Raw genomic sequence first — 27,813 nt, 5'->3', positions numbered from 1 at the left:
TTGACTGGCGGCATTACAAATATATTTGCAAAAGTAATAGAAGAAATAACAGTCGGAAAATTTAAAAATAGTGAAAAAAAATATAAATAAATAAATAAATTAGCAAAACAATAAAAAGTAGAGTGAATTAAACTATCGGCAAAGACCACAACAAACCAAAACAAATCAAAACAGATAACAACACTTAAACTATTCACAGAATTTCACAGGCAGTCTGAATAAATAAATTAGTTGTACAGTCACAAGCATAATTGCTCTCAGCTAATGAGGGTCCTGATAAATAAACATTTAACCCTTTATTACAGTCCTGAGAACACCATGTGTCTCTATGTGCCATAAACTCTTCAGCTTTGTGACAATGCCTGTCTGCTAGTTTAATGGGTTTTTAATAGTTTATGTGAAAAAGTATCAAGAAAAACATCATCTGTCAATTTATCTGAAATATTCCTGATTTTCTTTCGGCGTCCCCGCCTTGGTGAAATGTGTGAATTTTAGAGGAACTGCCTTTAGATTAGTGTTACATAATCCTCTTTACCGTTCTTAACATCTCTCAGGTTCTCAATCTGGCCTCACGCGATAAACACCTGCATCTTTACGCTGATGAACTGTTAAATAGTTGTTTTGACGCGTATTCTTTCTATTCGTTTGACTCCTCTGTTCTGTGTATCAGGATCCTCACACTTGTACTTTCTTGTCTCTGCAGGTGAATCCACATATCTGGATGACCACGGACCCCCTGCTCCAAGAGTAAGCCTTCCTCTCCATCCCTCCATGTCATGTCACACTTCCCTCTTTCTCCTCTTTGATAGCGTTTTCCCCTTTTTTGACCTTCCGTGTTTCCCCCCCTGACCTCTCTGCCTCTGATGTGTCTCTGATGTGCTGCCCTGAGAGCCAGCTCAGTCCAGTCGGGATAAGGGTTAGGTCTGTGCGAAGGAGCCGCGTGCAAACTCGCTCTAAATACCAACGAGACCTGGCTTCAGCGCTACAGTAAATGCTCTGAACGCACCCCCTCGCTCTCGCACACACGTACAGCGCCGCTGACACAGGGGCCTTGTGTTCATCCAGCTGCATGTCCGCATGACTATCTCTCCTCTGTGCTCCCTCTTTCTCCCGCTGCCAACTTCTTTCTTGCCCCGTCTGCCCCCTTGTTCATTATCTCCTTCTTTTATCAATCGCCACCTCATTTTCACCTCATTCTTCGCCGATTTAATACCCGCCCCCCCCCCCGTTCATCATTTTTTTGCCGTTCTGAAGGAAGAGTCGGTGTTGTTTTTACTGGCTTTCGGCTGATCCGGTTTGGTTACAGGTTTGTTTACGAGCAGCTGTAACTTAAGTCACATCTGGGCTTTGTTTGTGAGTTATATGTTGACTCTGAAAAGCCTGTTATGGTCACAAAGCCAAAACCAGGCGACCACAGGGCTTGTTTCACACAGATAACAGCAAAGTGTTATTTATACGTTACAAACTGCGGCTGACCGGATCACTGCGGCGAGGTTGTGGGAATTTGCTTTGTCGCAGTTTCAGTTTTCAGGGAAAATTGTTAAAACAGAGCTTTATGTCTCACTCAGGAGAGGCTCACAATGCCAGTTTACTGTATACATAACTGTAGGTTTGATGCCAGGAGTTCAGCGTTATGTGGGCTTGCACTGAGGAAATAAGGTCTAATAAAGTTTCCATCATTCACGGTTGGATCGAGCTGAGAGTGTAACAGCTTGACTTCGTCCCGAGGCGATTCTGACTGACTCTGAGTATTTACATTATCATGCAAACACACAAGCTCTGGAGTTCATTTTGACAAAGAAAAGTGTGATTTTACAGAAGCAAGCTTCTTCAGCTTCTGCAGCTTTCCAACGAGCATGATTGCTGCTATTTGTCAAAGCCAACACTACCAAAGAATTGGACTCGGTGTCACTCTGATTTTGATGAAAACGTTGATATGCTCACACAGTATTGATCATCCTGAATGATTAATGGTGGCTGGTAACAATAAGGTTTTCCGAGCAGCAACTGGTGTTTTGGGACTTTTTGGCATCTGTGACCTCACTTCCCACGAGCGTCCTCGCCAGTTGGAGACGTGTAACCGTTGTAATTTAAAATATTGATTACGCCTGGCAAAGCAAAATCTTATACTTACGCTTACTGAAGTGCTACGACAAGACGCAGGAGCTGCCACGCTCGTCGTTTGCCATTCTGTTGTTTTTGTCACTACAGCATTGCATTGTGGGATATTTGCCGTTGGTTTCATACTCTGTCTTAAAATATAGTGTATATAGTATATGTGTGCTAAGTCGCAGTGTTGGCATGGACTTTTGAACGCAGCTGGTGCGGATAGTTGAGGGGGTTCAGGGTTCAGAAACCTTCAGCCGTAACACAGTGAAGATACAGATGATCAATCAGCGAAGCTAAATGCAATCTGAAGGAGGGATAGTGAATAAATTCTACAGCAATTTACATATAATCTCAATAATTTATGGGCAGCTATGAGATAACATGGTAACCAATTGAATCATTGTGTGTTATTTGCTTGACTGATATGTGACGGATGTATATAAATACATCAGTCTAATCCTGATTTATTAGTTTCCAGAAAGAAAAAAAAATAGGCTTAGTTTGACTTTACTTTTTTACTCATTTCAGTGTTCGTTCTAGTATTTGTATTGTAATACGTTTGGTGTTTGTCAGAGGCAGGATTCGAGTTCAGAATTCAATACAAACACTTTTCCCAAAGACATTTCCTCTATTTTGTTATTTTATTTTCGTTAGTTTTGTAACTACACCGTTTAATTTGAATTCGCTTTTTCTCAAATTGAGTTTTCATTTTCATTTCAGCTGACTAAAATGTTTGTTTTTTTCCACACCTAGTTTTACTTTCTAGTTTAGTTTAAGGTAAATACATATACATACCTTGCTACCAAGTCAGCAAGTCTTTCTCTCCCTCCTTTCGCTTTGTCTCGGTGACATAAAATCTAGACACTTTTCATGCTTTCATATCTACATAAATCCTCCGCAGAGACAGACGAGACTGACTGTGATTACACCCCAGCTGCTAAGTTTGATTGATTCCATATCTGTCGCCATCACATCTCCTAGACAGACGATCCTAATGCCATGTCAGTGGCGAGCACTACATCAACCGCATCTCTCATTATCTTTTTGTTGACGTCCTGCTGCAGCTGAGATTGATCAGGTCGGTCGCAGCGCAGCATGTTCTGAGGGTTCTGGACGGTAAATGTAGGGAGAGCTCAGAAGTCGAGTTGAAAGCTCAACGTAAATGAGAGCGCATGGAAAAACCACGCAGCTCTCAGAATAGAGTAACGAGTCTTTATGTTTATGGAAGCATGACAAGAATGTCCCCTCTACATTTCTACACATGTGTAAAACCTGTTTCTAAATATCGCTTTATGGAGCTCGTTTCCCATCGTGGTTTTTCCTAATTTCTTAATTGCACTTAATCTTAAACAGAAGAGTTTATTGGCACCGTGGTGATTTTCATTAATACTCCAAGTCTAAGTTGTTAGTTAGGCGTTATGTGCTAATATTTTCCATATTTATTGAAACTGGAAGACAAAAACAGACATCTGCATGTCATTAATGTCATTACATTTCTGCATTAAACAAGTGTAAAACATTAGTGATGTTACTTTGAAAGTGTTTTCAAAGTTTCCCATTTCCTCTCAGCCATTGAAAATCAATTCATCTTATTTTAGATAAACATCTCCGGATGGATGCTCGGCCGCCGCAGCTACTTTGAGAGCAGAAACTCCCACACTCCCTCCTTCTTCGAGTGAGAGTGGAGATGAATGGATAGGTCATTAATAACAGGAAGTGCTGAGAATCTCAATGTGCCCTGACTGAAACCTTAACATGCTGTTTTCCACACAGTGTGGGATGAGCATGTTGACTGTAGAGAGCAATGAACCCGGGGCAGGGCTAAGTCAGTCAAAAGTGCAAGTTAGCGGTGTCGAACTGGCGTGTGTTTCCAGGAACTGCAGCAGGAAGATGGATGAGTGTGTGTGCGGTGGTCCTCATACGTGGCAGACCGGGACGTGTGCTCAAACTTGCAGTTATCTGGTCGACGGTTGCAGCCAGCAGAATTATGTCCGTCGTCTGCAGAAATGGGCGGCCGGGCCATGAGACAGAGACGATAATTTATGTGTGTTTGTTGAACCAACGTCTGAAAACAGCACGGAGGTTTTGGTTACAAGTGTGTGGGCAGGGTGCTAGAGAAGAAGAGGACACTGAGAGGAGTGAAAGTGGAAGAGAGAGCGTGAGAGAGAGGAAAGGTGCGGGACAGCTCATCCCCTCAAAGTCTGCTCGATATTGGCTCGCCAGCCTCAGAGCTGTAAATACCACAACAACGGCCCTGACACTCGGGAGTAGGAGCGGCCGGATCAGACACGGTGGAAAACAGCCATGTTACATAAACGCTTTTTCACACTGTGGATCGACTATTGACAGAGTCCCTGACTGGCAGACACTGCGAACATTTCTCACAGCGTGCATCAGAAACCTAAGCTCTACTGAGCGGGAACAACAATAGCACAAACTGAAAGGTTGCCCTTTCAGTGCTGTCAGTGCCGGCGGGAGATTTGGACTTTTGATGGCATCGCTGATGTTTTTCTTGTGTTACACAACACCAGGCTGTCCGAAGTCCAACACAGTCATTTGTCATCATATCAGCGGGAAACGGTGTCCTGCAAAACGCTGCATGTATTTCATCTGCCTCATTATTGTGATAAGCTGAGAAGTCTGTAGTTATTTGGCAAACACAGAGGAATGTTGGACCGCTGTCCAAAGCGAGCCATCTCCTGTTTGCTCAAAATCATTTTCCCTGTGAAATGTATGCCATTGACCCTGATTTGGGTTTTTCTTGTTTGTTTGTGAATGCCAACAACCTCTAATCCATAAAATGTTTCCTTTGAAATGTGAAAAAACATTAAAAACATACACTGGGTCAAACTGACCCTGTACTAATTGGTAGTTTCTGTTGGGTTACTGGATCAAAACAACTATTCTGAGGGGTTCTGGGTAAAATTCACCCAGTGTTGTATCGGTGCTAGTGTAACCAGTAATGTCTAACCTGTATGTGTTGTGTTTTGATAAAGAGGAAGAGGATATCTTTGGAGGCAACCTTCGTTTATTCTGACAAAACAGGTGAATAACAAACTAATCCGGTCAATTCTGATCATAGACTTGAGCTCCTGCACATATTAACTAACACAGGACTATATTAGCATACTACACAATACGTTTAAAGGATAAGTTCACCCAAAATAAAAAATTCAGTTACTCTCGCTTCTCTCCCCGACGCTAGTGGAAAGTCTGGTGAAGTTTGGTAGTTGACAAAACACTGCAGTGTGTTGCAAAGATGTTATTTTCACCTACGACGCACGGTCGAGCTTGTGCACCCTCTTCAGATGCGGGTGCTTTTAGCACAGCTACAGTGAGGATTTTGCCTTGAGAAGAGGTGTATAAAACATCTTTTCAAATCAATTTTGGATCTCAAAGCTTCTTGACAAACTGTACGGAGCCATTTTATGTTTAGTTTATGTTGTTTTTTTATGTTCTTATACAAGTCCCCATCTACTTCAGTTGTTTAGGAGAACTCTGTTTTGCCGTGAAGCTCGAGAAATGTTTGTGGACTACTGAACTTCACCTGACTTTCCATCCACATCGGGCTGAAGAGATAATGACTGAATTGTAATTTTTCGGTTAACTTATCCTTTAAGCTAGCAAGCACACTTATAAATGTGATTTAACAGCGGAGCTAAAACACGGAAATGGGGTACAGTAGCAGAAGGGTAATGTTGAGAAACATCTTATATAGGGAGGACCCATGAAATTAACTTTCCACATATTGACTCTGGAGGGCTGACATGTCAGGTTATAGTTGTTGTTTTTTTACACATACAGTATTACTGCTGTATAACTGACCTTGTAGCACCATATCGACCCCACACTGGATCAATGTAGACATTGTCTGTTAGTGTTCAAACGTTGATGTAAGGTAACAGTGCTCCAGCCAGTGACACGAGCTGATGCATGCCTGTCAACAGAACTTGTAACAGCTTGTACCAAAAAAATCACCTGTTAAATGTTTTCCCAGTACACCCCTCCCTCATCCTGGGGCGAATGTACCTACACATCTTTGTTTCATATTGTGTCAGACCGGTTCGATCTCTTGTGACGTCTGGTAAAACACTCCGATTCTAGTAAGTGGGATCGATCGTCATCAGGCTGTTTTTTTTCTTCCATCTAGTCTGCTTTCACTTTGTCCGTCTATTCAAAGAGGCCCTCGTTGTTTTTCCTGAGCCTGTGCCTGGGTGGGACTGCTGGTTTTGGAGAAGACAAGACAAAATCAGCAAGCGTGTGTGCGGCCACGCTGAGCTCTGCGGCGTGGAGACTACCGTCTGCAGCTCCGGAGCCGAAATGCACTCAGATTGACTAAAGATGTGATATGAGTTCATGTCACAGCGGAGGGAGAAACGAGCCGACGAGGGCCGACATTCATCTGGAATCAGTCTGTCAGTCAGTCAGCAAGCAAAGTATAAAAGTAGCAAATTTGTTCATAAACCAGCCGTCCCGCGAGCCAGTGAACGAGTTAATTCAGTCAGACTTGCTTCCAAACAGTCTGTCAGATATCCAGATTCCCCCTGGGTGAAGCACAATCACCATTCCAGACTGGGAATGCCGACAAGAAGTCATCACTGCAGCGTTTTCCCCACATCTGATTTACAGGAAGGCTGTATTTGACGTGACGAGGGGAGATGGTTTTTGTGGCGACAAAGAACTGATGCTTCTTTGTTTTTTGCGGTAGATCTCTATCACTTTTTAAAAAAAGGCCTTCCAGATGTCGTTAAAGTGACCCGTCTTCCTGTCTCCCATTCGTCACTTAAATCCTTCAACTGGCCCTCATTTTCTGTCACTCGTGTTCTCACTGGCACGCTCACGCGGATAGTCTTCATTCTTTAAGGGGCCACTTGAGTAAACCTTGTAGGCCCTGAGGGATAATTGCCAAATTAGTGCATTCTTGCTCCCCCCGCGCTAAAAATGAGCCTCATGTTCAATATCAGCCGCAACTTCCTCCTCCTCCACCCTCCTCGCAAGATTTACAGTAACAAGCCGTGTTTTTGAAACGTTTTTTTTTCCACAATCACAATCCCCTTTCTCTGAATCACTGCTGAGCTAGTTGTTTAATTGGTGAGTCATGAGGCGTGTGCGCGCACATGCTGCGGCTTGTGTGTGGGCGCGCGTGTTTTTGTCATAAAACTCCGTTGGGTTGTGTCAGTATCGCTTCGCGAGAAGTCGGCAGGATCTGTGACTCACCGAGTTCAGTGGAGGAATGAGCGTACGGCATTAGGAGGGAAAATGAAAGCATGCGCGTCTGAGCTCAATCTTTGTGCGTGTGCATGTGTGTGTGTGCATGTGTGTGTGTGTCGTAGCTGAAAGGGAGTATGTCGCAGGGTCAATTGAGTCCAACCCCAGGGAGAGTAGATGTGAGAAACAGAGGTCAAAGGTTGGAGGAAAAGAGGCAAGAGAATCCAGCCGTGGTCTAATGAATTTCTTTAGTGTCTGTCCATGTTTTCTCCTCTTTGCGTCATTTTTTCAAGCTTTGTGTCTTTTCTTTTTGTTGTTCAACTCACTGCTGCTCTGAAATGTGCTAAAAATACAGTATACAGTAGTGAAATCTTAAAAAGATATGTTTAAACTGGTGAGTAACGGACCATACAAGGGAGAAACAACTGAGTTTTAATCTATGCATTAATGTTTTTCTGTGTGTGTGTGTGTTCGCAGGTGCTCCCGTTCCCCAGCCAGGTGGTTTACAACCGTGTGGGGAAGTGCGGCAGCCGGACGGTGGTCATCCTGCTGAGGTTACTGGCTGAGAAGCACCAGTTCAACCTGGTCTCCTCAGACATCCACAACAAAACACGCCTCACGAAACATGAACAGGTGAGATCAACGAGGCGACGGCGCCGCAGGGATGTAAAGACTCAATGAATGCGATGAAGGCGCAGAATTTTTGGCTATTTACGCGGCTGGTATCTGCGAGCGAGACCAGTCCTGATAAAAAGCTGCCCTCGTGGTTGGCTGTTCCAGATCTGGAGAGTTTAATTTATGGTTAAGCAGTTATGGGTGGTGTACAATTTAGAGTGATACAGGGAGTTTGATGCTGGATTTGGCTTGATTGAATTAAAAGGGAACTGTTGGGCTTTTTGGCAGAAGTATGCGCACAGAGCACAAAAGGCTTGTTTACTCGCTCCTCCTCGTTGCACATATTGAGTTTCAAAATTACAAGCAGTGCAGTCAGCCTCTTTACCATTTCCAAGTCACAGCAGACGAAAGGAAAAGCTAAAATTACAAGTATTTATTCGAGTTGAGAAAACCTCAAGATCCATTTATAAGCTGTTTAGTAGCTGCAGATGATTATAGCATAACATGATCTCCATCAGATGATGGAGTTTGCCCAAATCAATGCTCAAACTGTACTTGTTTTAAATATTCTGCTACCATCTGGGAATTAGACAATATTGAAATCGACTTATTTTTCATTGTCGGGCCCCTGTGGGTTTCCAGGATCCTTCACCTGAAGCCACTACTTAATGCATTCATCGTCCTCACATGAATATTCAGCCAGGCTCCAAATCACTTCACTTTCAGTCGAGTCAAAGCAGCTGCTGTTGTCTAATTCTTCGAGCAACAAACAGCTTCCCCTGTTGACAGCAGGTGACACTGTATTTAATAATAAAAGGAGATGATTTGAATTTTGCACTTAACTATGTGGTTTCAGAGGACATAACAGCAGCAGGAGCTCATTCGCTGTTTGTCTTTCATTCAGTGTGAGAACAAGGGTGAAGAGCGGAGAATCTCCTTTTATTATTTCCTGAAATATCTCGAGGACATGAGTGTTGGCTTTACAGAGGAAAAACTGCTTTCATTTACCAAACCGCAGCAGTTTGAGACACTGAGCAGTGCTGGCTTGTGCCAGTGGGAATGCCAATTCAGAAATAAATGGCACAGATTTATTTTTTTGTCGTTAAACACGTGATCTTTCTCATACAGTTGGACTTTTTCCACTGACCCCCGAACGGCTTTGTTTTCACAAATTAACAAATAAATCACATAAATAAAATATTTTCCACTCACATTAGGGTTGGCTTCACTGGGCACTGATGTGGACATGACTCCAAACCGTAGCTCCAAAGCAAGCCCAGTTTTTTGGCCCAGACAGACCAGATGATTTGTGGTTCAGGCGACTAACAACCTGTTGATGAAGGTTCATCAAGGTCACGGTAATTCTAAGTGCTATAGCGTAGGCAACTGGACTTGTTTCAGTTTCTTTTTGACAACCGTCATAAGTGTCACCATCAATCAAGTGGTAGAGAGTATTCAGACCTTTATAAATAAAAGAATCAATACAAAGCATTAAAATACTGCCCGAGAAGTCCTGCATTCAAAATGTGACATACAAAGGTTGAAGAGCAGAAGTTCTATCAGCAAAATGCCCCAAACTATTAAAGGTGCAGTGTGTGAGAAATGGCCACCCATCAGATTCATACTCAAAACAAATAAAGGGGCATCATATAAGTGTAACCTCTAACTGCTGCTAACTGGAGCGGACATTAGCTAGTTAGCTCAGTTAGCCGTGCAGCTAGAGGTCCGCACTGGGAGTCTAGAGGACCGGGGGAGTGTTTGTGTTCGCACTGCTATCCGAGGCCAGAGCTAGCTGATTAGCACGCCAACTTCTGCAACATAATACATAATCATTATTATTTCTTCACATACAGAAATAACAACGAATTATTGTAATAAAGGTCCCTGAAATGTTGTCAAATACAGGCATAAGGTAACATAAATTGGGAACACTGAACATTTGTTTATCAGTTTTTATGGCTCCCTGCAGGCTGATGCTGTGACGTTAGCTTGTCTGCCTAGGGTCTAAAGCAGGAATCACATATTTCAACATACAGTTTTATACTTCCAAGGATCCATCAACACAATCATTAATCAATAAGCACGTTGAGTCATTAAATGTTCATTCCTAATGGCAACTGTATGCAGTGCTCTTTTATAGTTTTCTTAAAAACAGATGTGGTATTTGTTATATTGGGTGTTATACACGATTCCACTCTGCACTGGGTCTATGAATTAAAGTAGATGTGAGGAGATTTGTCCTAGGTCTATCTGCCAGATATCCCCAACTAGCCTGTCTGGTCTGATTGTCATGTTCGTTTCTGATGTATGCTACTTGGTCAGAATAATACTGTGCTTTCCTCGTGTCAGTATAACGCCTGTACCTCAAAATTGTACTTAAATTCAGTACTTATACCACCATCAACACCAAGGTCCAGAGGTGCCATAGCTGACCCTGACCTTTGAGATTCCCCATCGGTGGCAAGAAAAGAGAAGTCACGACTCACGTTGATGATTTTCTGAAGCAGTAATACAGAAACAGAAATAGTTTCATTCCTCTGAACCGATGCAAGGCCGAGCTTTCTTATATGCTCCCCGGTCATTGACATTTCCCACTAAGGCCATGCGTCCTCCTTCAGTCATCTGGGTGACTTAACTGTGTGTTTGTGTGGGAGGATTGCTGCGATGACTCACATCCTTTCATGACGGTATTGACAGCATCCTTGAGCAATAAGCTACAGCTTGTGAATGGTGAGCAGATGCTAAACATGCATACTTGTCACTGACCAATTTGATGCAAATGTCGCTTCCCAAATAGTTTTTATTGATTTTACACCCATATTGTGGACAAGAAACAGTATGATGTCATAAAACAATAACAGGAACAGGAACCGACCCTCGCTTCTATCGACTGATTTGAGTGTAAGCCAATATAGAAACAGCTACTTGTTTATCCATTCATTAAACCCCCGAAACGCTGGCTGCACACAGAGTGGCAGGACACCATAAGATTCATTAATTCTCTGAACATAAAACATCTTTGTGAACGTTCCCGAGCAGAAAGAGTGTGTGCATTCCAGTGTCTGTGCAGGGGGGGGTCTGTCAAAGAGTGTACGTCTTGTGCTTGTGTTTGCATGTGATTCTGTAAAGTGCGTCTCCGTCTTTGTGTGTTTATTTGCATGTGCGTGTTGACTTATGCAGATCCAGACGCGCGTCGCCTAAGTTTAGAGGTGCTGGTCTCATCAGTTGTGGTTCCGCCTCGAGACTGCAGTATTTGGACCGCTTTCCAGCTGGCTCTCCCAGTCGTCCGCTAATGGGTTTGCGCAGGGTTGATGCCTCGTGCGTGGGTTGCCAAAAAGTGAAGGTGCCTTATTAGTCTGGAACTTTGCAGAGCTCTTGCAGATTTGAGGCGTATAGTGACCCATCTGTCCCTTTCAGCACAGGGGGAACAGGCTCAGTGGGAGAGAGAGGTTTAAGACATTTTCCCGGGAAAGGAAAAAAAAAAAAAAAAAAACTGGGGGAAAAAAAAAGTCCAGAAACGGAAAAGACAGCATCTTTATTGTGAGCGTGTCTGCGTTCATGTGGGATTCTGTTTCCTCCCGCTTACCAAGAACGTTAACCAGCAGACAGATGCTCTGCAGCCAGGAACGCTGTGTATCTGGATCACACAGCCACAGATACGCATGCACCAAAAGTGTCTGACCCCAGTACAAACACAGATTGTAAATAGTAGCATCTCATCAGCTGCACTCAGAGCAACAGTTTTAGAGGATCTCTGGCTGCTGAAACGTGGGCCTTTTAAAGGTGCAAGTATGTAAGAATTTCAGTTTAACACATAACATTTTGTCAAACGCTTCTATGTATATCTAAACAGCTAGCCCCAGCCTGTCCTGGATGGCTAGCTGTCTGGACGTCTAGCTACACGGCTAACGATTAGCAGCCGTTGCCGGTTACTCTGATGATATGCTGCCCCCATTGTTTTGGAGGGACCTTGCTTCAAGAGGTGGCTAAATCTTACATAATGCACCTTTAAAACAAAATTGGCAATGTTTCTTTTGGAGTAAAGCCCTCACTTCCTGTGTACTGACTTGTTAAGCAGATACACTAACCATACATGTACTGATCGTAACTGGAGTCCTTTTGTATGCCATCCGCCCTCCATATATGTCTCCGGCACAGGTGTTGATTTATTTAGGCCTCTTTGATTTTTTTTTAATCAAGTCGAGTTGAATGCAGGGCTGCAGCTTTCTGTGGTTTCTGCCTCTTCCTCCGTTTCCCCCTGATGAGCCCTGTGTGGACGCCACAGGGGGCTCAGGAAGAAGGGGGGCGAGGGGTCGAGGGGTTGCAGGTATGCCTGGAATCTCAGACTGTCCTCCACTTTCCCTCCGTCCCCCTGCAGCTCTCCCTGGTAAATGAGAGGGGGGGTCTGGCCAGACAGACCAGAGGGGTGGGTCAGAAAACACACACACACACACACACACATAAACTCACAAAATGTGCCAAATGGGTTCAGGGTCTGTGCATCAACCTGGGTGTGTGGGGGAGGGGACGTCAGGGGTTAGCTCTGGGCTAATTTGTCTGGACTAATGGTCAAGGGGGGGCAGTTTGCTGAAAACAGGCTTTTTTTTTTAATGCAGAATTGAAAAGGATTAATAGAGACAGAGTGTACATGAGGGACCCAGAGTGGTGAAATAAATTCAACAGCGCTAATGAAAGTTTTAAATTTTTACATTCTGCCGCAGGAGTAAAGTGGATGCAGAGTGAGTGGAAATGTACTGAGTTTATAGAGGAGAGGGAGGGTGTGAAGCCTAAATCTGACTGGGGCCTCAGATTAACTGCCCTGTGTACATAAACAAGTATACATATTACAGTTGCTATCCAAATAGTCCTGCTTGTGACGTAACAGGTGCCCATACATAGTTTTAAAAAGAGCAGGACATTCAAAGAGTTCCTCAGCGGATCAGCGCTCCGTAATAGAAATGTTTTTATATAAAGAGCGATTCAAACACGTTACGTCCTTCATACCAAAGTCAAAGTATTTTACAAAGATTGTCACCATTAAGGAAAAACCACTTATGGTGTTTCGGTGTAGCTACGCACTGATTGGAGAAAACAACAACGCTTTAAGTGCATCATAAGAATTTTAAAAATGCGGTGTGCAGCATGTTGCTGTGCTTTATTTTCTCCCTTTGATCAGCATTCAATAGCGCTAAATAAATAACCACTAACAGGCTCAGAGGAGCCAAACACTGAGACACAGAAGAAGGAAACTTCATCGATACGAACTAGTTTGCTCTTTAGATAGCAGAGATGTATAAAACTAGTCAGAAATGTCATATAATGTAATAAATAATATATCTGAGGTGTTTATAATTGGTAATGAATTAAACACTTGATAACATTTTCACCCGCTTGAAACACTGTTACAGAGGGAAACTCCCCAGACCCACAGATAAACTGTTTAATACAACTACAGTGTTTCATGCAGCGATAAAAATGTCTCCCCAGGCTCTGCACAGCAAAATGACCTTTGATTTCCATCATGAGTGTTGCCCTCCGATCATAATACAACAATGTTTTCTTTGATTAACATGTCAGCTTGGTTATACAAATTCAATCTTCAGTCAGTTCAGTCTTCAATATGTGAATGGAAAACTTCACCTCGCAACAAATGGCAAAAACACAGAGTGGACTCCACTGAGAGGACAACTGATACATTATCTGACCAAAGGTTCCTCGCAATTTACGATTCATCCAGCTTCTGTGTTTTCTCCATGAAGCCAGTTCTCTCGAGACTATCAAATATGTAATGGGATACAGAGACAATCTCTTCACTCAGTGAACCGAGGTCACAGTGTAACCACACAATGTCCCACACCTACACTTCTACCTTCCACCCATAGTGTATGATCATTTAAAAGAAAATGATGTCTTCAACAGATATTGAGCTATAACTTAAGTGATCCTCTGACTTTTCATTGAGCGCTATCATCTGGTCAAAAGATTCATTTGTCCGATGATACCTGCAAAACTAATAACACTCCCATCAAGCTAAGCTATAATTTATGATCAGTGCTAATCACACACACTGATGTTGGCATTTAGCTCCGAGTATTGCTGTGCAGTTCGTCTTCACAGTAGAGGCTGAAGGAAAACTCCTACAGCCTGTTTATTCATGAGCATCAAAAGCAGCGTATGTATGGTTACATACAGGGTTCTCCTAAAGTGAGATGTTCCTCTCATAGTTGCCGTAGAAGCCTCCTCCTCCTCTGTTCTCCATGTGTATGTCTCCTTTCCCCTCCAATCCCCGGGCTACACTTTCATTCAGTCCTTGGCCTCTGAGTTACTGTCTGGGTAGCAGAGGGACTCGTGGAATTCCCCATGCAGTGTTCAGATGTTGTTCATTATTTAGTTGTGCTTACGAGTTACCAGTATAGCCTGGCTTTTAAATGTTTCCTGTCACTTGCTGTTAGCTTTGCAGGCTAGACTTGCTTATCGCCAAAACTCTTCATCTCTAAATCTCCATATCCCCTTAAACTTGATCGGGGGGAGGTCACACAGCTGCTGCAGGGAACTGTACTATCAGATCTGACTTCAGTTCACATTATCAGTCCCTCCTGCTTGGTTGTGTGCTCCCATTAGGAGAATTTTTTTAGTGTTTTGTAATGGGAAGCCAGTGAGAGACACTTGGTTAGGATGAGAACATGACGTTTTGGCTTAAAATACCTGGTCAACACATGCATGGGTGGAGATGTCCAAAGGTCTCGTCCAAAACAACGCCGGTTTTGTCGCCACAAAAGCAGCTGACGTCCCAACTTATTGTCAGAAATACCATTTTTTTTGTCACCACAAACACGCCTGGAGTTGTGCCGCCTTCTCAGAAAACCATTGCCACAAACTGTACCAAGATCTCCTTCTACTATCCAGTAGTTTCCCACTAACCGATGTTGAAACGCGGTCTCAAACTGTTTCTTGACCGTTACTCCTCTTGACATTTCAAAAAGTCCTCTAGCTCTTGGCATTTTAAAATCGGTATTCAGTGAGTCTGTTTCAGCATTTTCAATTGAATTTGTCTGCTTTTTAAATATTAAGACATTTTCACGAGAAACTGACTTCCAGTCGAATCAGTCTCACCAGACAAGAGTTGGATAAATGGTTGCAGTCTGTTTTACAAAAGGAACGGGTTGATGTATTGTTCCTTTTCACATGTAAACAAGTAGGGAAGTTAGAATATGTACAGTAAATGATCATAAATGTCAGCATACTACCTACGAAGAGCTCTTGCGTCGAACATCGCAGTGTTAGCCACTACACATACGTGTGCTATTGCCAAGTTCGTGGCACAAGCCAGCCACAACTTTTGGCCATTATTAAAATTAGACATATTATTTGCTCCACTGGTGCAGAGACACTCATTTCTTGAATGCGTGAATGGGCTAACTGGATCGCACATACAAAATGATTGCAACGTGGAGCTATTTATGTGAGGAATGACTAAGAATTTCAGCTGCATGGCCTTCAGTCAAAGAGCTCATGCAAGGGATCTGCGCTGTACAGTATGTGGCACTACTGTGATATCCCAAAGTTTGTTTTGGCTACCGGGAGCCTCTCTCCATGCAGACCTGGAAAGCCTTTGGGATGTTTTTTTCCTAGCAGCAAAGGAAGAAGAAACTTGGAATAATTGCTTTAAAAATGTTGCCTTTCCTGGGCATCACTGAGGGGAAACTAGATCTACGGTGATGGATGTTGTTAGATGAACAATACGATGATGTTACTTTGGGAAGGATGAATCTTAAGCGAGGTCAGTCCGCAGTGGAAGGTTCTGCAAATTGAATCAAGGTGGACCCACAGCCGGATAAATACACAGCCAGAGCGACTTTTATGAATGGTTATGTGCTCGGTTCAAATGTTCAGCCACTCGGGATGGGAATTTTTGTTGGGTTTTGTTTGACAGAGCCTGAAGATGCTGATTGTCTTTGTCTGCCTTCAGTCAATAAGGAAGCATCGGTGTAAGAAGCATCCAGCATGTGTTTTTGGTTATCATCTTTTAACACTTGATTTCTGCAACAACTGTGTTTTTTAATGTTTTGTCTAATCAATGTTTTGTTTTTGTTGTTTCTTTCTCAGGTGGATCTCATGAAGAATATCAGTAATATCCCTCAGCCATTCCTCTACACACGGCATGTTCACTTCCTCAACTTTACCAGGTACAGGAGCACTATGATGCTTAACAACTGTATTTAGAAATACATTAACGCTTAATGTTTTTTTGATCCAGAGTTTGACTTTGACTGTTTTTTTGTCTTTGTAAGGTTCAGGATAGAGCAGCCCGTCTATATCAACATAATCCGGGACCCCATCAATCGGTTCCTCTCCAACTACTTCTTCCGTCGCTTTGGTGACTGGAGGGGCGAGCAGAACCACCTCATCCGCACGCCAGGGATGAAAGACGATGAGAGATACCTGGTGAGAGCAGCAGCTTATTATTTTTTCTGGCTTGAAACATTTTTTTTTTTTTTGAGATTATAAATTTGAGATTTAATAGTCTGGGATTTAAAGTTTCCTTTGATAGAAGTGTGTTAAATTCACCGTCTGTCTCTTTGCTCGAGTCTCCAACGGAGTGCAGTTATGCAGGCACACAGGGCCTGCTGATTGATGAGCTGTAGTTTTGTGGCCAAAGATTTGCACCTGCCTTGAAGATGGAAAAGGTTTAGATTAGGGGGAATTCGTTAGCTGTAGGTGTGGTGTTTGTGCAGGCAGCAGTCACCATTTTTCTTTCTATTTCATAGCGTTGCATCCTTGGTCATAATATTGTCTCACATTTGTGATGAAGAGAACTGTCTATGAGCTTCTCCTCAGAGAAACCTCAAGTGCAGAACTGGGGAGTGCATTTATTACGATGAGGCTCACCATTCATCAGTTTTACAGTTTTATCTTACCAAATACGTTCACCCAGATTTTATGGCACCTTACTTTTTTTTTTTCAGCCGGTTTGCCACATTATACATTCAACGTTAAGCCTCTACGGTATTGGAAAAAAACTGACATTGCGAAATCAAAGAACTGTTCAGAATAAATTATGTAATAACAGACCGACTTCTCTGGTAGGTTAGTCACGGCAAATGAGAAATGTGCCAATTTAATTTTGTATCGAGCAGCAAAAAAGCTGTAGCAATACATGTTTTAGGTAAATTTCCAGTTACTTGACAGTGTATATCCTGTGATGTGACTATTGTGCATGCGTACATGGCGATGTCAATGCTGAAGCAATATAAAGGGCCACTTGTGAGGAGGAAATCTAAGAAAAAAAGTCATAGAAAGTGAAGGGAAAAATGGGAAGAAAACACAAAAAAGCTCCACTTTTAAGCCTGAGACCTATATATAAATATATATTTCAAATTTCAATATAACACATGTTAATTCTCTTAAAAAATAAATCTGAAAATAACAGGTTTTAATCAACAGGAGCAAATACAGCCTACAGCTCCTGTAACTGAACTAACTCCAGTGAGGGTACCACCTCTGGCTCACATGTTCCTACGATCCAAAGTGAACCTGTGCCTGTCTGTTTATAGAAAAGCTTTATAGCAATATTATTTGAAGAGCCAAACAAATACTGAAGCTTTTAGCCGTTTTCCCCTCTATCCGTCTTTCATCTCGATCCCAGTGCCCACAAACCCATTTACTCTCATACGGACATCAACTAAATCAATGCCACGGATGTTTATGGTTTGAAATACTAATGCATTTGCAGTATTTGACAGAGCGGTGCAGTTATTTTATGACTGAGTCACTGGCTCGCCAATAACAGTGCTTTAAATCCGTATCTGTTTTTGGTTCCACGCCAGCTGATTTCATAAAGAAGCTCAGCTGAGACATGAACTGAAACGTCCGATGCTCATTTCTTATTCTGCTGTGACCTTGATGCACACTAATTATAGAGGCATGTAAGATAAGGAGTGTCGTACAGGGAAATAAAAGTGAGCCTTTGTACAATTTTATATGAAGAGACTGTATAATCATCCACAAAAGGTAAGGTAATAAGAAAATAATTCAACAAGGGACAGTGATCCTGTGTCCACTAGATGATTGTTTTCTTGAGGTTTGAGATCTTAACGTCCAAAATGTTTAAAAAAATATATAAGCAACAGAACATTTCTTCAATGTTGAAATATATTAAAACCACACTCTCTTTGAAGATGTTCAACACGTGGTGTTGCTGCAGGCAGGAAGGAAAATTGTGAGGCCGCGGCAGACGGACGCTAACCCAATATTTAAATCTGATTATGATTCCAATTAGAGACCTGATCTTGTATAACCACATCAGGACCTCAGGATTCCTACATCTGCCCTGCAGAGGTACTTAACCCTGTAGCATCATACTGAAGGGAATGCCTCACGCATTTTACGATACACGCCATTTGGAGCCTTACTTTGAGTTTCAAGTTGCCATTTTTTGAACTCTGTGTGAGTTTTATGGTGTTGAGCAGCTGCTCAAATGCAGTTTGAGTTCATGAGAGACACCACAAGGCAAAAGGTTAACCTCCAAGTCTCGAGCAAGTCCCAAGTTACTCTTAAAGTAAAGTTAAAGAAAGTTAGATAGGTTAGTTACACCCACAGTGTCTGCTCAGGCCTGTAGGAGCTGACCAATCAGAGCAGACTGAGCTTTTCAGGCGGAGTCCTTAAAGAGACAGACACTACAAAGGAGCGTTCCAACTGAGTGTGAATGGAGGTGCTGCAGCAAAGGACAGTATGAGAAAAATGATGTCCTTTCTGAGCATTAAAGCATGTAAACATTTTCTAGTAGACAACCTGAATCAATTATGAACCTGAAAATGAAATGAAACTTAAAAGAAAAAAAAGAGTACATTTAAGAGAGTCAAGATGAGTCCCTGCTATAAGTCAAGCAAGATAAATCAAGTCATATGCAATTCTGATGATCTACTCTAGTTTTCACATCTGAGACAGAGAAAAGTTGAGTTTTATTTCCACATTAATGAAAAAACATCTGCATCCATGCTCGCACCTTATATATCATACAGATATTGACATTCTGTGGCACTTGGACTAGCCCTTTCCGTTACGGCTGCCTTCTATGTTGACCTGTCTGCCGGTCTGCCACCTCCTGGTAGGTTGCTCTAGAAATCACCCAATCGTGCATCAAAAAACCAAAGTAACTTCTCAATATCTACAAGTCAAGTCTCAAGTCAAGGATACCAAAGTGAAGTCGAATCTTTTATCAATGTTTGTCACAGAAGTTCAAGTCCTAAACTGGTGTCTGGAGTCTAATCAGATGGTGGAACTCACCTTAAGTAAAATACACAACCACATTTGAGATTAATGGAGCAGGTTAGCAAAAAAAAAAACAACATTTCTGCTAGAAAAACAGTTCAAAACAATGATTATGTTAATTCTGATTCAACATTTTGTGGGAAATAAACATCTAGTCAAAAACGTGGTTACACTGCCAATCATTCCTCCCACGCTCCTCCATACTGTCAGAGACCCTGAGAGCTCAGAAGGCCATACTGAGAGGCAAACTGGAGGAGTGAATGTCATTCTGGCTTGAGTCTGACTGGGTGTAATTAAGTATTGCACTGTTTTCCCTGGAGTTTCGGACCATGTGAGTTGAGTTATTAAAGTATGCAGACCACGGGGGCCCCTCGCTACAGTTAAAGGGGAGGGGGGAGGCTGTGTCGCTGCAGACTGGCTTACCTGTGTGTGTTCATGTGTGTGTATGTGTGTGTAGACTCACTACACTTATGAGGACCAAGAGAGGTTTAAAGCTGACTCAAATTTTCCATCTTGCTGGAACTCTTTTCTTTGTTTGGGGCAAGATTAGGTCATAAAAGTACAGTATGTGATGTTTTCCCTTGTGTCACTTGTCTTGGCCTCCTTCCCATCACTTAAATTCAACTTCACTTCCTCAATATGGGACTCCGTCTATGGAAATATACAGAAGTGAGAATTTGCTGCATGCTAGCTTTATAGATATCCTGTTTCTGTATCATTTTAGAAAGTGTCACCACCTTAGAGAAGCAATATTTTCAGTTCTTGTTTCGCTTTTGCTGCTGTTGGTGTTATTTATTTTTTACTGACCGTGCTTGTTAGCCACAACAATCAAGCTTACCTATTCAGCAAACACAGCTCGCAGTTAAGTGCTAAATCATATCTGTGAACAGTGGCTGCATGCATATGCTACACAAGCATATATATACACACCGCCAAATGTGCTGAACTTTGCTGAAAAAACAATTATAGGGTTGATAGAGGAATGAATTTAGGGAACAACATGTAGAGTCACAGACTGATGTGGGATAGCTGTAAATATTAAAGGGCACTATGTAGTTTTGGAGGAGAAATTCAGACCCAGAATTTTAATATTTACAATATTAGTGAAGTTATAATACAAACTCGAAAATATTTATTTCTTCCATAACTGAAAAAAAGCTGTTCTCAGAGGAAAATAAGGTCCCCAGAAGACTGTTTGAAGCTAGAAAGGTGGCAGGGTCCGCCACATATAAACAAAGTAAAACTACAAAGTGCACCTTTAATATGTTAAAAAGGATTTTATGTTACGGTAGAACTGAGATTAACATTAACTTTTATGGTTAAGGATTAGGATTTACAGCCAAGTGGCTGGTTAAGAGAGTCGAGCCTTCGGCCTCTGTCAGCTTGTATTGGAAGAAGCTGTCCACATTTGTATTTGGGGGGGTAGGAGAGGGCAGGCGGGGCCCTACCTGTCAAGTCAACAACCAGAAACAATCAGAAACTTCAGCATTGATTCTCCAGAAACAATTTCACCTCACAGCGAGTTTTGTCGATAGTTTGGGTGCAGATCTGAGGCCAGGAGACGAATGTCCCCGCAAGTATAGCATCTCAAATATCTGTGTGTGTGTGCATCAGACTGTGCCCTGCTATGTCAACACCGGTGTTCTGACTAGTCCTGCATATATCCCCTGCCTGGTGTGCATTAGCCCTGCCTGCCCCGCGCTGGGTGTATATGAGAGGTGTCAATGAAAGAACACTGTCAGTTTGCTAGCCGGGGCCGAGGGAACCTGATGCACGTGTTACTGAGACATTCCTGTGGTCGGCCTGGATTTTCCGTCAGTCCCCACACCCCTTTTTACACACACATACACTACGCTGTACTGCAGAAAGGCATGCACTGGACACTTGGCTGCAGAGTGTACACACGCACAGATGTGGCACTGAGCACATACATTGACTGTCACGAAGGACTTAAACTGTGAGTTTTTATCGAAGGATGAAAGGGGTTTTTAAAAAAGCCAGCTCTCACTGAATTACGTTCATATTCTGAGCACAATGTGCCCACGTGCTTAATGCACCTGTGAGTATGCATGCAAACACCTGACAGTGTGGTTTCTCCTCCGAACCTGAAAAACACAAGATTAGTTCCCACAGTTCAAAAATACTGGTGTGATCAGGCGAGATTCTCACGGCAAGTCAGATTCGTCTGCCAGTCTGTCAGTCATTCTCACTTTTACAATGGCAAACACATAGGTTCACACCTAACGACAGAGGCTTAACTGGCATCAGTCCTGCCCTGGCATGCCTTGACATTAGAAACTGTGAGCTGCTGTATCTGTCACAGGGTCCATTGCCTAAGGTGCAACCGACTCATGACGTTTACTGCGTGTATCGTGTGTTGTCTAAGCAAGTATCTTCATGTCATTTCTGGATAGATTTCTGTGATTGGAAACTTCCATGACAGTTTCTGTTTTGTCTGGAAGTAGCTGACCCCACACACACACCAAAGAGATTTAGTTCAACAAGTGGCAATTATAAATAAACTGAACATTTTAAAGGTCCAGTAGAATTTAGTGGCATCTGGTGATGTGGTTGCAGACTGAAGCCAACTGAATACCCCTCGCCTCACTTTCACCATAAAAATGGTGGTCACTAAAAACGCGAAAGGTCCTCGACAGAGCTACTTGCTCAGCACCAGATAGCAGGTCAAAAAAGTGGAGCACTTGGTAATTAAAGAGTCAGATATTTAGCTCAGGACGTGGTGGAGACCAAAAACGGAGCTAAAAGAAGACTGAATATTGGGCTTAAATTCAACACACAACTGCAAGGGAATGCTAATGTTTCACCGTACCAACTGGATGTCTCAACAAGCAGCTGTTTGGTAACAGCTTTTAGCAGAACAACTTAAAAGGTGAACGTTAGTCAGTGCTGTGTTTACCGCTTGTTTTTCCGCTTCCCCCATATGGCAAAGAAAATCAGTTTCTTCAGGTTTGAATGTGAGTTGACCCGGTCTATCACTTTCATGCTCCCTGATGGAAACGGAGTCAGATTGTCCCATGGGAAAGGTTCACATAATCAATTACTCCTGATTTAATTCATGCATACATTCCATTCAGTTGAACGGGATCCGGTTGTAGAGATTAGTGCCTTTTTTTGCTACAGTTTCTGTGACTGCTCAGTCGGCCCTAATCCACATTGAGAATAGGAACAATGAGCCCGGGTGTGCACGCAGGAGCTCTCTTCGAAATACTAATGGGTCCTCTAAAGAGAGTGCGTGTTGTCTGTCGGCTGTGTGTGCGCCTATTTGATTGTGCGTAGTTGTATATAAATGAGTTGTGGCTGGATTCCCAGAGGTCCCCTAAATGTTGAGGGCTGTGTATCAAGTGTCGGAGCAACGTGGAGGAGGGACTTCCTGGCCACGAGCCATTCGTGTTGGGGAATGGCGTCACACGTGTCACTTCCGGTCCGCCTTTGTCTCTTCTCACTGGCTTTTTCTCACTTTTTCTGTTCCTGATTTGGCTCATAGGGATTTTTTCTTGGGAGCTTTTATGCTGTATTTAAGCTAATTGAAGAAAAGGCCCATCTAGAGTCCATTCACAGTATTTTATTCGCATGGCAAGTGTGTGTGAAATGTGTGGCATTTGAGTTCAAGTTAGTTCATTCATCAACCTTAACTTGAGTTTCTTTTGAAATCCCTGCATGTGATTTATAGTTTCTCACACAGATTAAGCTACCAAAACCTTTGTTATTCATTGTGTTGTGAAAATGTATCACTCATCACAGACCACAGACTGCCGGCCAAGGAGATATATTCATAACAGATAAAAACTGGAAGCACAGGCTCTGTCATTGTTTGAACAATAAAACCCAAGACGGACAACAAAGCGGGGCAAACTTGTCACAAGTCCGGACACGACCCGCACTCTAACAATGGTGCAACGCTGAACTGTTCTCTAAAGGTTCCTCTGGGGTTTTGTTGTGGTTTCTTTGAAGAGCTGTCCAGTGGTTTGCTCCACTGATCACCAATAAGTCCTGTTCCCAGTGCATAGTGCAGCTCAGTCATAAAGTTCAAACAAACCCCACAGCCGCTCGGTGAATCAGACACACAATCGTACCACAGTGTTCAGCTGCGAGGAAAACATAACCGACCGACTGCATAATTCATGTCATCCCAGTTTATGTATATAGACCTCTGTGCGGGCCCTCCCACTCTTCCCGCAATAGAAGCGTGCGATGCATATATATCAATTTTGTTTCATAGAGCCAAAATGGCGTGAGAATAACCTTTACATCGTCGTGAGCAAACTGATCTAAGGCAAACTGTAACCTTTACCTGTGTATCTTAAAGGCGCTCAATCCAAGCCCGTACACGCACATGTACACGTGGTATCTCGCCTTTTATCCATGTCGACACCCCTGTCGGTGAGGTGTTTCTGACAGCTCAGTCACCTGCTTCCAGGTGCGCTCACATCTCACCCACAATAACAGTCTGCCTCCTCTGAGAAGCCTTCGGTCCTGTCAGTGGCGCAGCATGCTGACCTCAGCGTTGGCCTCGACACGTTGCTCTGTTTTAAATCAGCCGTTCGATCTCGAAGGCGAGCTGTGACGCACGTTCCATTTTTGTCGCACATTTACATCTCTTTTACATAGCTGGCCTGTCGACACCTTTCTGCACGCAGCCTACTGTGAGTGTATGAAAGAGAGTCGTGCTTCGCGGAGTGTTGTGTTGCTCGGGACTTGTTGCCATCCATAAGGCTTACGTCACCTGACATGGATTTGACTGCTAGCTCCACAGCACTTAGGCAGGGCCAGCTTTCGCTCCTGCTCCTGCATGTATGTTTTTAATCTCTCCTGTTTTCTTTCCCCCCCCTTTCGTTATTTAATAATAACTCCCACGTGTAGAAGTTCACAACCCTGATCGTATCACTCTATTCTGACTTGTAAGACGTGGAATATTTATACTATTAGGCTAGATCATCCACTTTATATTGCACAAATGTCTTTTTCAAGTGAATCTAAACACAGCACCTTATCTGATGAGAAGAAAACTGTTTTACTTCCTCGACACCTCGGCATCTGAGAGCTGCTGGGGTGGAGGGGCAGAGCTTATCTTTGTGTTCAGGATGTTGTTTTGCATTGCACTCTGGCTGCTCTTAAGATGATTATCAGTGGGAGTTCACAGCAGTGCTGGTGATGGGCTCCCTCTAGTGGCAGAAGTAAATCATTACACTTCTGTTCGAGATTAATTTGCTGCAAGTGGAGCTGAAGAAATGAGTAATGTGAAATTAAAATGATTACTTGTCTGCTTTCAGGATATCAATGTGTGCATTCTAGAGAATTACCCGGAGTGCTCCAACCCCAGAGTTTTCTACATCATTCCCTACTTCTGTGGACAGCATCCTCAATGCAGGTACACACTCTCAAACTGCATTACACAGCGTTCTGGTGTTTCAGGCGCTGGTAACATTTGTTAATTCAGTTTTTTTTTCTTCTCTCGCCTCCAGGGAGCCAGGAGTATGGGCTCTGGAGAGGGCCAAACAGAACGTGCTGGAGAACTACCTCCTCGTTGGTATCCTGGAGGAGCTGGAGGATGTTCTGCTCCTGTTAGAGAGGCTCTTACCTCATTACTTTACCGGAGTACTCAACATCTACAAGAGTCCTGGTAGGTAGCACATTTGTATATATAATGAAAAACAAAATGGAACTATTTAAATTGGAACCTACCTACCTATCTATTTTTTTTGGCAGTTTTGGCCCTCCATCATCTGTTAAATATGGTTAACAACTTCATATAGTTTATCTGCAGGCTATTTGTGAATTTCTCGATTGAGATCAATAGAATTTTATCCTAATCTATAATATTACATCATACTATAATTTATTTGCAGATTTTATTTTGTAATATCAAACAAAATCTGCAAAGTAACTAGTAACTCAAGTTGTCAAATAAATGTATTCAAGTAAAAAATTAAAAATGAAAACACACGTAACATGAATGTACAGTAATTAGTTACTTTCCATGAATGGTATATTTCTGAAGAATGGTGAATGTTCTTTAATTGTACTTCCTCTCGGTCTCTCTGCAGACTACAGGAAGATGGGGAACATGACGGGCACAGTACGTAAACACACTCCCACTCTGGAGGCCCTGCAGGTGCTGTACCACCGCATGCGCTACGAGTACGAGTTCTACAACTTCATCCGCGACCAGTTCCACCTCACGAAGAAGAAAATCGGCCTCAAGTCCGTCTCGCAACCCACCGCCTACTCACCTGCTTTCCTGCGAGAGCTGGCCCTCCGAACCCCGGAGCCTCTGGATGAAGACGAGGAGCTGGACACAGACCTGGAGGATGCCAACAGCTGGCTGGTTCATCCCTAAGGGCTGTTTGACGAACAGTGGATTGAGCCAAACAAAAGCTGATTGGCTGGAATTGGCTGGAGGTAGCTGGAGGCAGCCTGACGGCAAAGGGGAGCGTTCCCCGTCTTCCAGCGTTCCTAAAGAAAAGTGAGGTGCGTTTAGGGGTGTGCGGATCCTGACCCTCATGTTTGTACGGGCTCTGTTTTCCATCTGCAATAGACTCCTACCATGACAGGCTCAGCACTGAGGACTACAGGGGTTGAGTAATTGGAAGGACGGAAATGCTCTATTTAAAAATTGACCAAGGACAATGGGAAATAATGTTAAACTCCATTTGCGTGACTCAAGTTTTTGTTTTAATTTGAGCTTGTTTTTGGGTTTGTTTATGTTATAAAAAAGTCCATCATCGTTGTCATCTCCAGGAGAGATCAGCGCAGAATGTGGATAGCTAAATGTGTCGGGAAATATTTTAAATGTCGGCGAGCAGAGACGTTGCCCAAGAGAGAGTTTCACACTTTATGAAAGGGTTAATGTCCAAAAAAAGCTGGAATGGGAAATGGTATCCACGAGTTTAAAAAAAGTACCAAAACCCTTTTTTTGTATATTAGTTGTTTAGGACTGTCATAAGTGCCAAACCTCGCTAAGAGTTCTGATAACTGACAGGAATCTCTGTGCACAGCTGGTGGAGTCGTGACGTAGTCGTGTCAGTTGTTATAGTATCGGTTTATAACGTTTTGTTTAACTTGTAAGATATTATTAGGTATAAATGAGGGTTAAACAGTGAGCACTCAATTATGAATTCAGAGAATTCCAACTATGTGTGCATGAATGATTGAGTTTGACCAAAACCAGCAGCGTATTTTAGCATAGATTTATTATTTGGAGCATTTGTGGAGACTATAGGCTGGATTTAGAGTCGAACACTAAAAAAAAAAGCATGCTGTATATGGAGCGCAATTTGTTTTAATCCAAAGTTGAAAAAGATTGAGTTTGCCAAATACCAATGTTTTTACTGCAAAAACTGTATGAATATACTGCACTTTTCCTGAAATTCTGCAGCAAAATGGGGGATTTGGTCACTAAACTGGATACTGATTTGCGTTTGATCTCTAACGGGATCATGTTACTGTGTAAGGGTTCGTTTCTCTCCTCGAAATACTATCATGTAAGTGTGAAGTGTTCACGGCTAACACTAATCTCTCCAGCAGCTATTCAGAGTGCGTGTTTGTCATCACTCGTGTAAAAAACCATCCAGAGAACAGTAACCATAAGCTATATGTGACTGTCATCTGCGGATATCGCTCTACCATCCTAATCTCCATTGTCTTTACCTTTTCATTGTGTTCAGTGTTTGCTTTTTTTTTTTTTTTTTTTTTTTTTGCCAGTTTAATTTATTATTTTGTATTCATTTGCATTCCAATTAAGATTCTCAGGAAGGAAAAGTAAAAAAAAAAGTTTGATAACGTTTGTGACGTTTGGTTTCTGGCGGCTATGAAACTATTCTTGGCATTTTAAGGGTGTCTAGGATGGGTTTATAACTGGTTAACAACAACTAATGCAGTCCATCATTTTACAGTCTTCACAATAAATGTCCTCTAACTATTGCAGCTACTGTGTCGGCTTTACTTTGTGGGGAAAAAAATATGCGTGAAAAGGTTTGTTGTAGCCTCTTCACTCCATCAGGAATGCTGCAGCCTCCCTCATCCTCAAGCTGTCTTAACAACTCCCATGCTGCCGCACGTATCAGACTGATACGGCAGCTACTAACAGAGCGGCCTCCAGACCACGATCCACGCCATCACTTTCTTGTGTAGCGCTCTCTTCCCTGCAGCGGCCTGTCCATCACTCCACCCAACCTCGACTCATCTTCCCCTCTGGCTCCCCAGTTGTGAAATTACCTTCCCTGCTCCCATCAGGACAACACTGCCTATCCTACATGTCCTGTCTTCCTTCTCTATTTTTGCACTTTCGGACCAAAAGGCATTCACACTGTAAGGCTCTTAATACAGTTTTTGATGATACGTGCTGTGTTGACGCAGGAGCGTTACTAAATCTAGCTTGTTGCCTCAATCCTGCAGTTCCATAACTGTCCTTGCAACCTAGAAACCACATAACTGATAAAATTGCTCTAGCAGTCTGTTTACTGTGGAAGCCCTAAGGGGCAAGTGAAGAATGTTTTTTCTCACTTGCTTTCACACATGAAAAAAAAAATTCTCCTGAAAAAATGTTTAATAAATCACTTGGTGAGATGAAAAGATTTTCCAGGATAATCT

At 42.7% G+C, this 27,813-nt stretch overlaps 1 protein-coding gene across 2 annotated transcripts in view; it reads left to right on the top strand.

Annotated features, from left to right (window-relative positions):
- The window catches only part of usta (uronyl 2-sulfotransferase a), a 60,361-nt gene extending 33,214 nt beyond the window's left edge, over nucleotides 1-27,147 (top strand). Inside the window, exons 2-9 of one of the 2 annotated variants that reach the window (XM_084377296.1) lie at nucleotides 704-747; nucleotides 5,106-5,154; nucleotides 7,795-7,950; nucleotides 16,039-16,118; nucleotides 16,224-16,377; nucleotides 24,495-24,592; nucleotides 24,687-24,844; nucleotides 25,269-27,147. In XM_084377296.1, the coding sequence (XP_084233422.1) occupies nucleotides 722-747; nucleotides 5,106-5,154; nucleotides 7,795-7,950; nucleotides 16,039-16,118; nucleotides 16,224-16,377; nucleotides 24,495-24,592; nucleotides 24,687-24,844; nucleotides 25,269-25,561 (1,014 nt within the window). In that variant the 5' untranslated portion in view covers nucleotides 704-721 and the 3' untranslated portion in view covers nucleotides 25,562-27,147. The remainder of the gene's footprint in view (nucleotides 1-703; nucleotides 748-5,105; nucleotides 5,155-7,794; nucleotides 7,951-16,038; nucleotides 16,119-16,223; nucleotides 16,378-24,494; nucleotides 24,593-24,686; nucleotides 24,845-25,268) is intronic. The other variant, XM_084377295.1, reaches the window with a different exon arrangement.
- Nucleotides 27,148-27,813: the final 666 nt, after the last annotated feature.

This window comes from Pagrus pagrus (assembly GCF_965226575.1).
Source record: "Pagrus pagrus genome assembly, chromosome: 16".
Classification (NCBI taxonomy): domain Eukaryota; kingdom Metazoa; phylum Chordata; class Actinopteri; order Spariformes; family Sparidae; genus Pagrus; species Pagrus pagrus.
The sequence above is the reverse complement of the archived record's forward strand: the minus strand, read 5'-3'. Positions and strand labels throughout refer to the sequence as shown.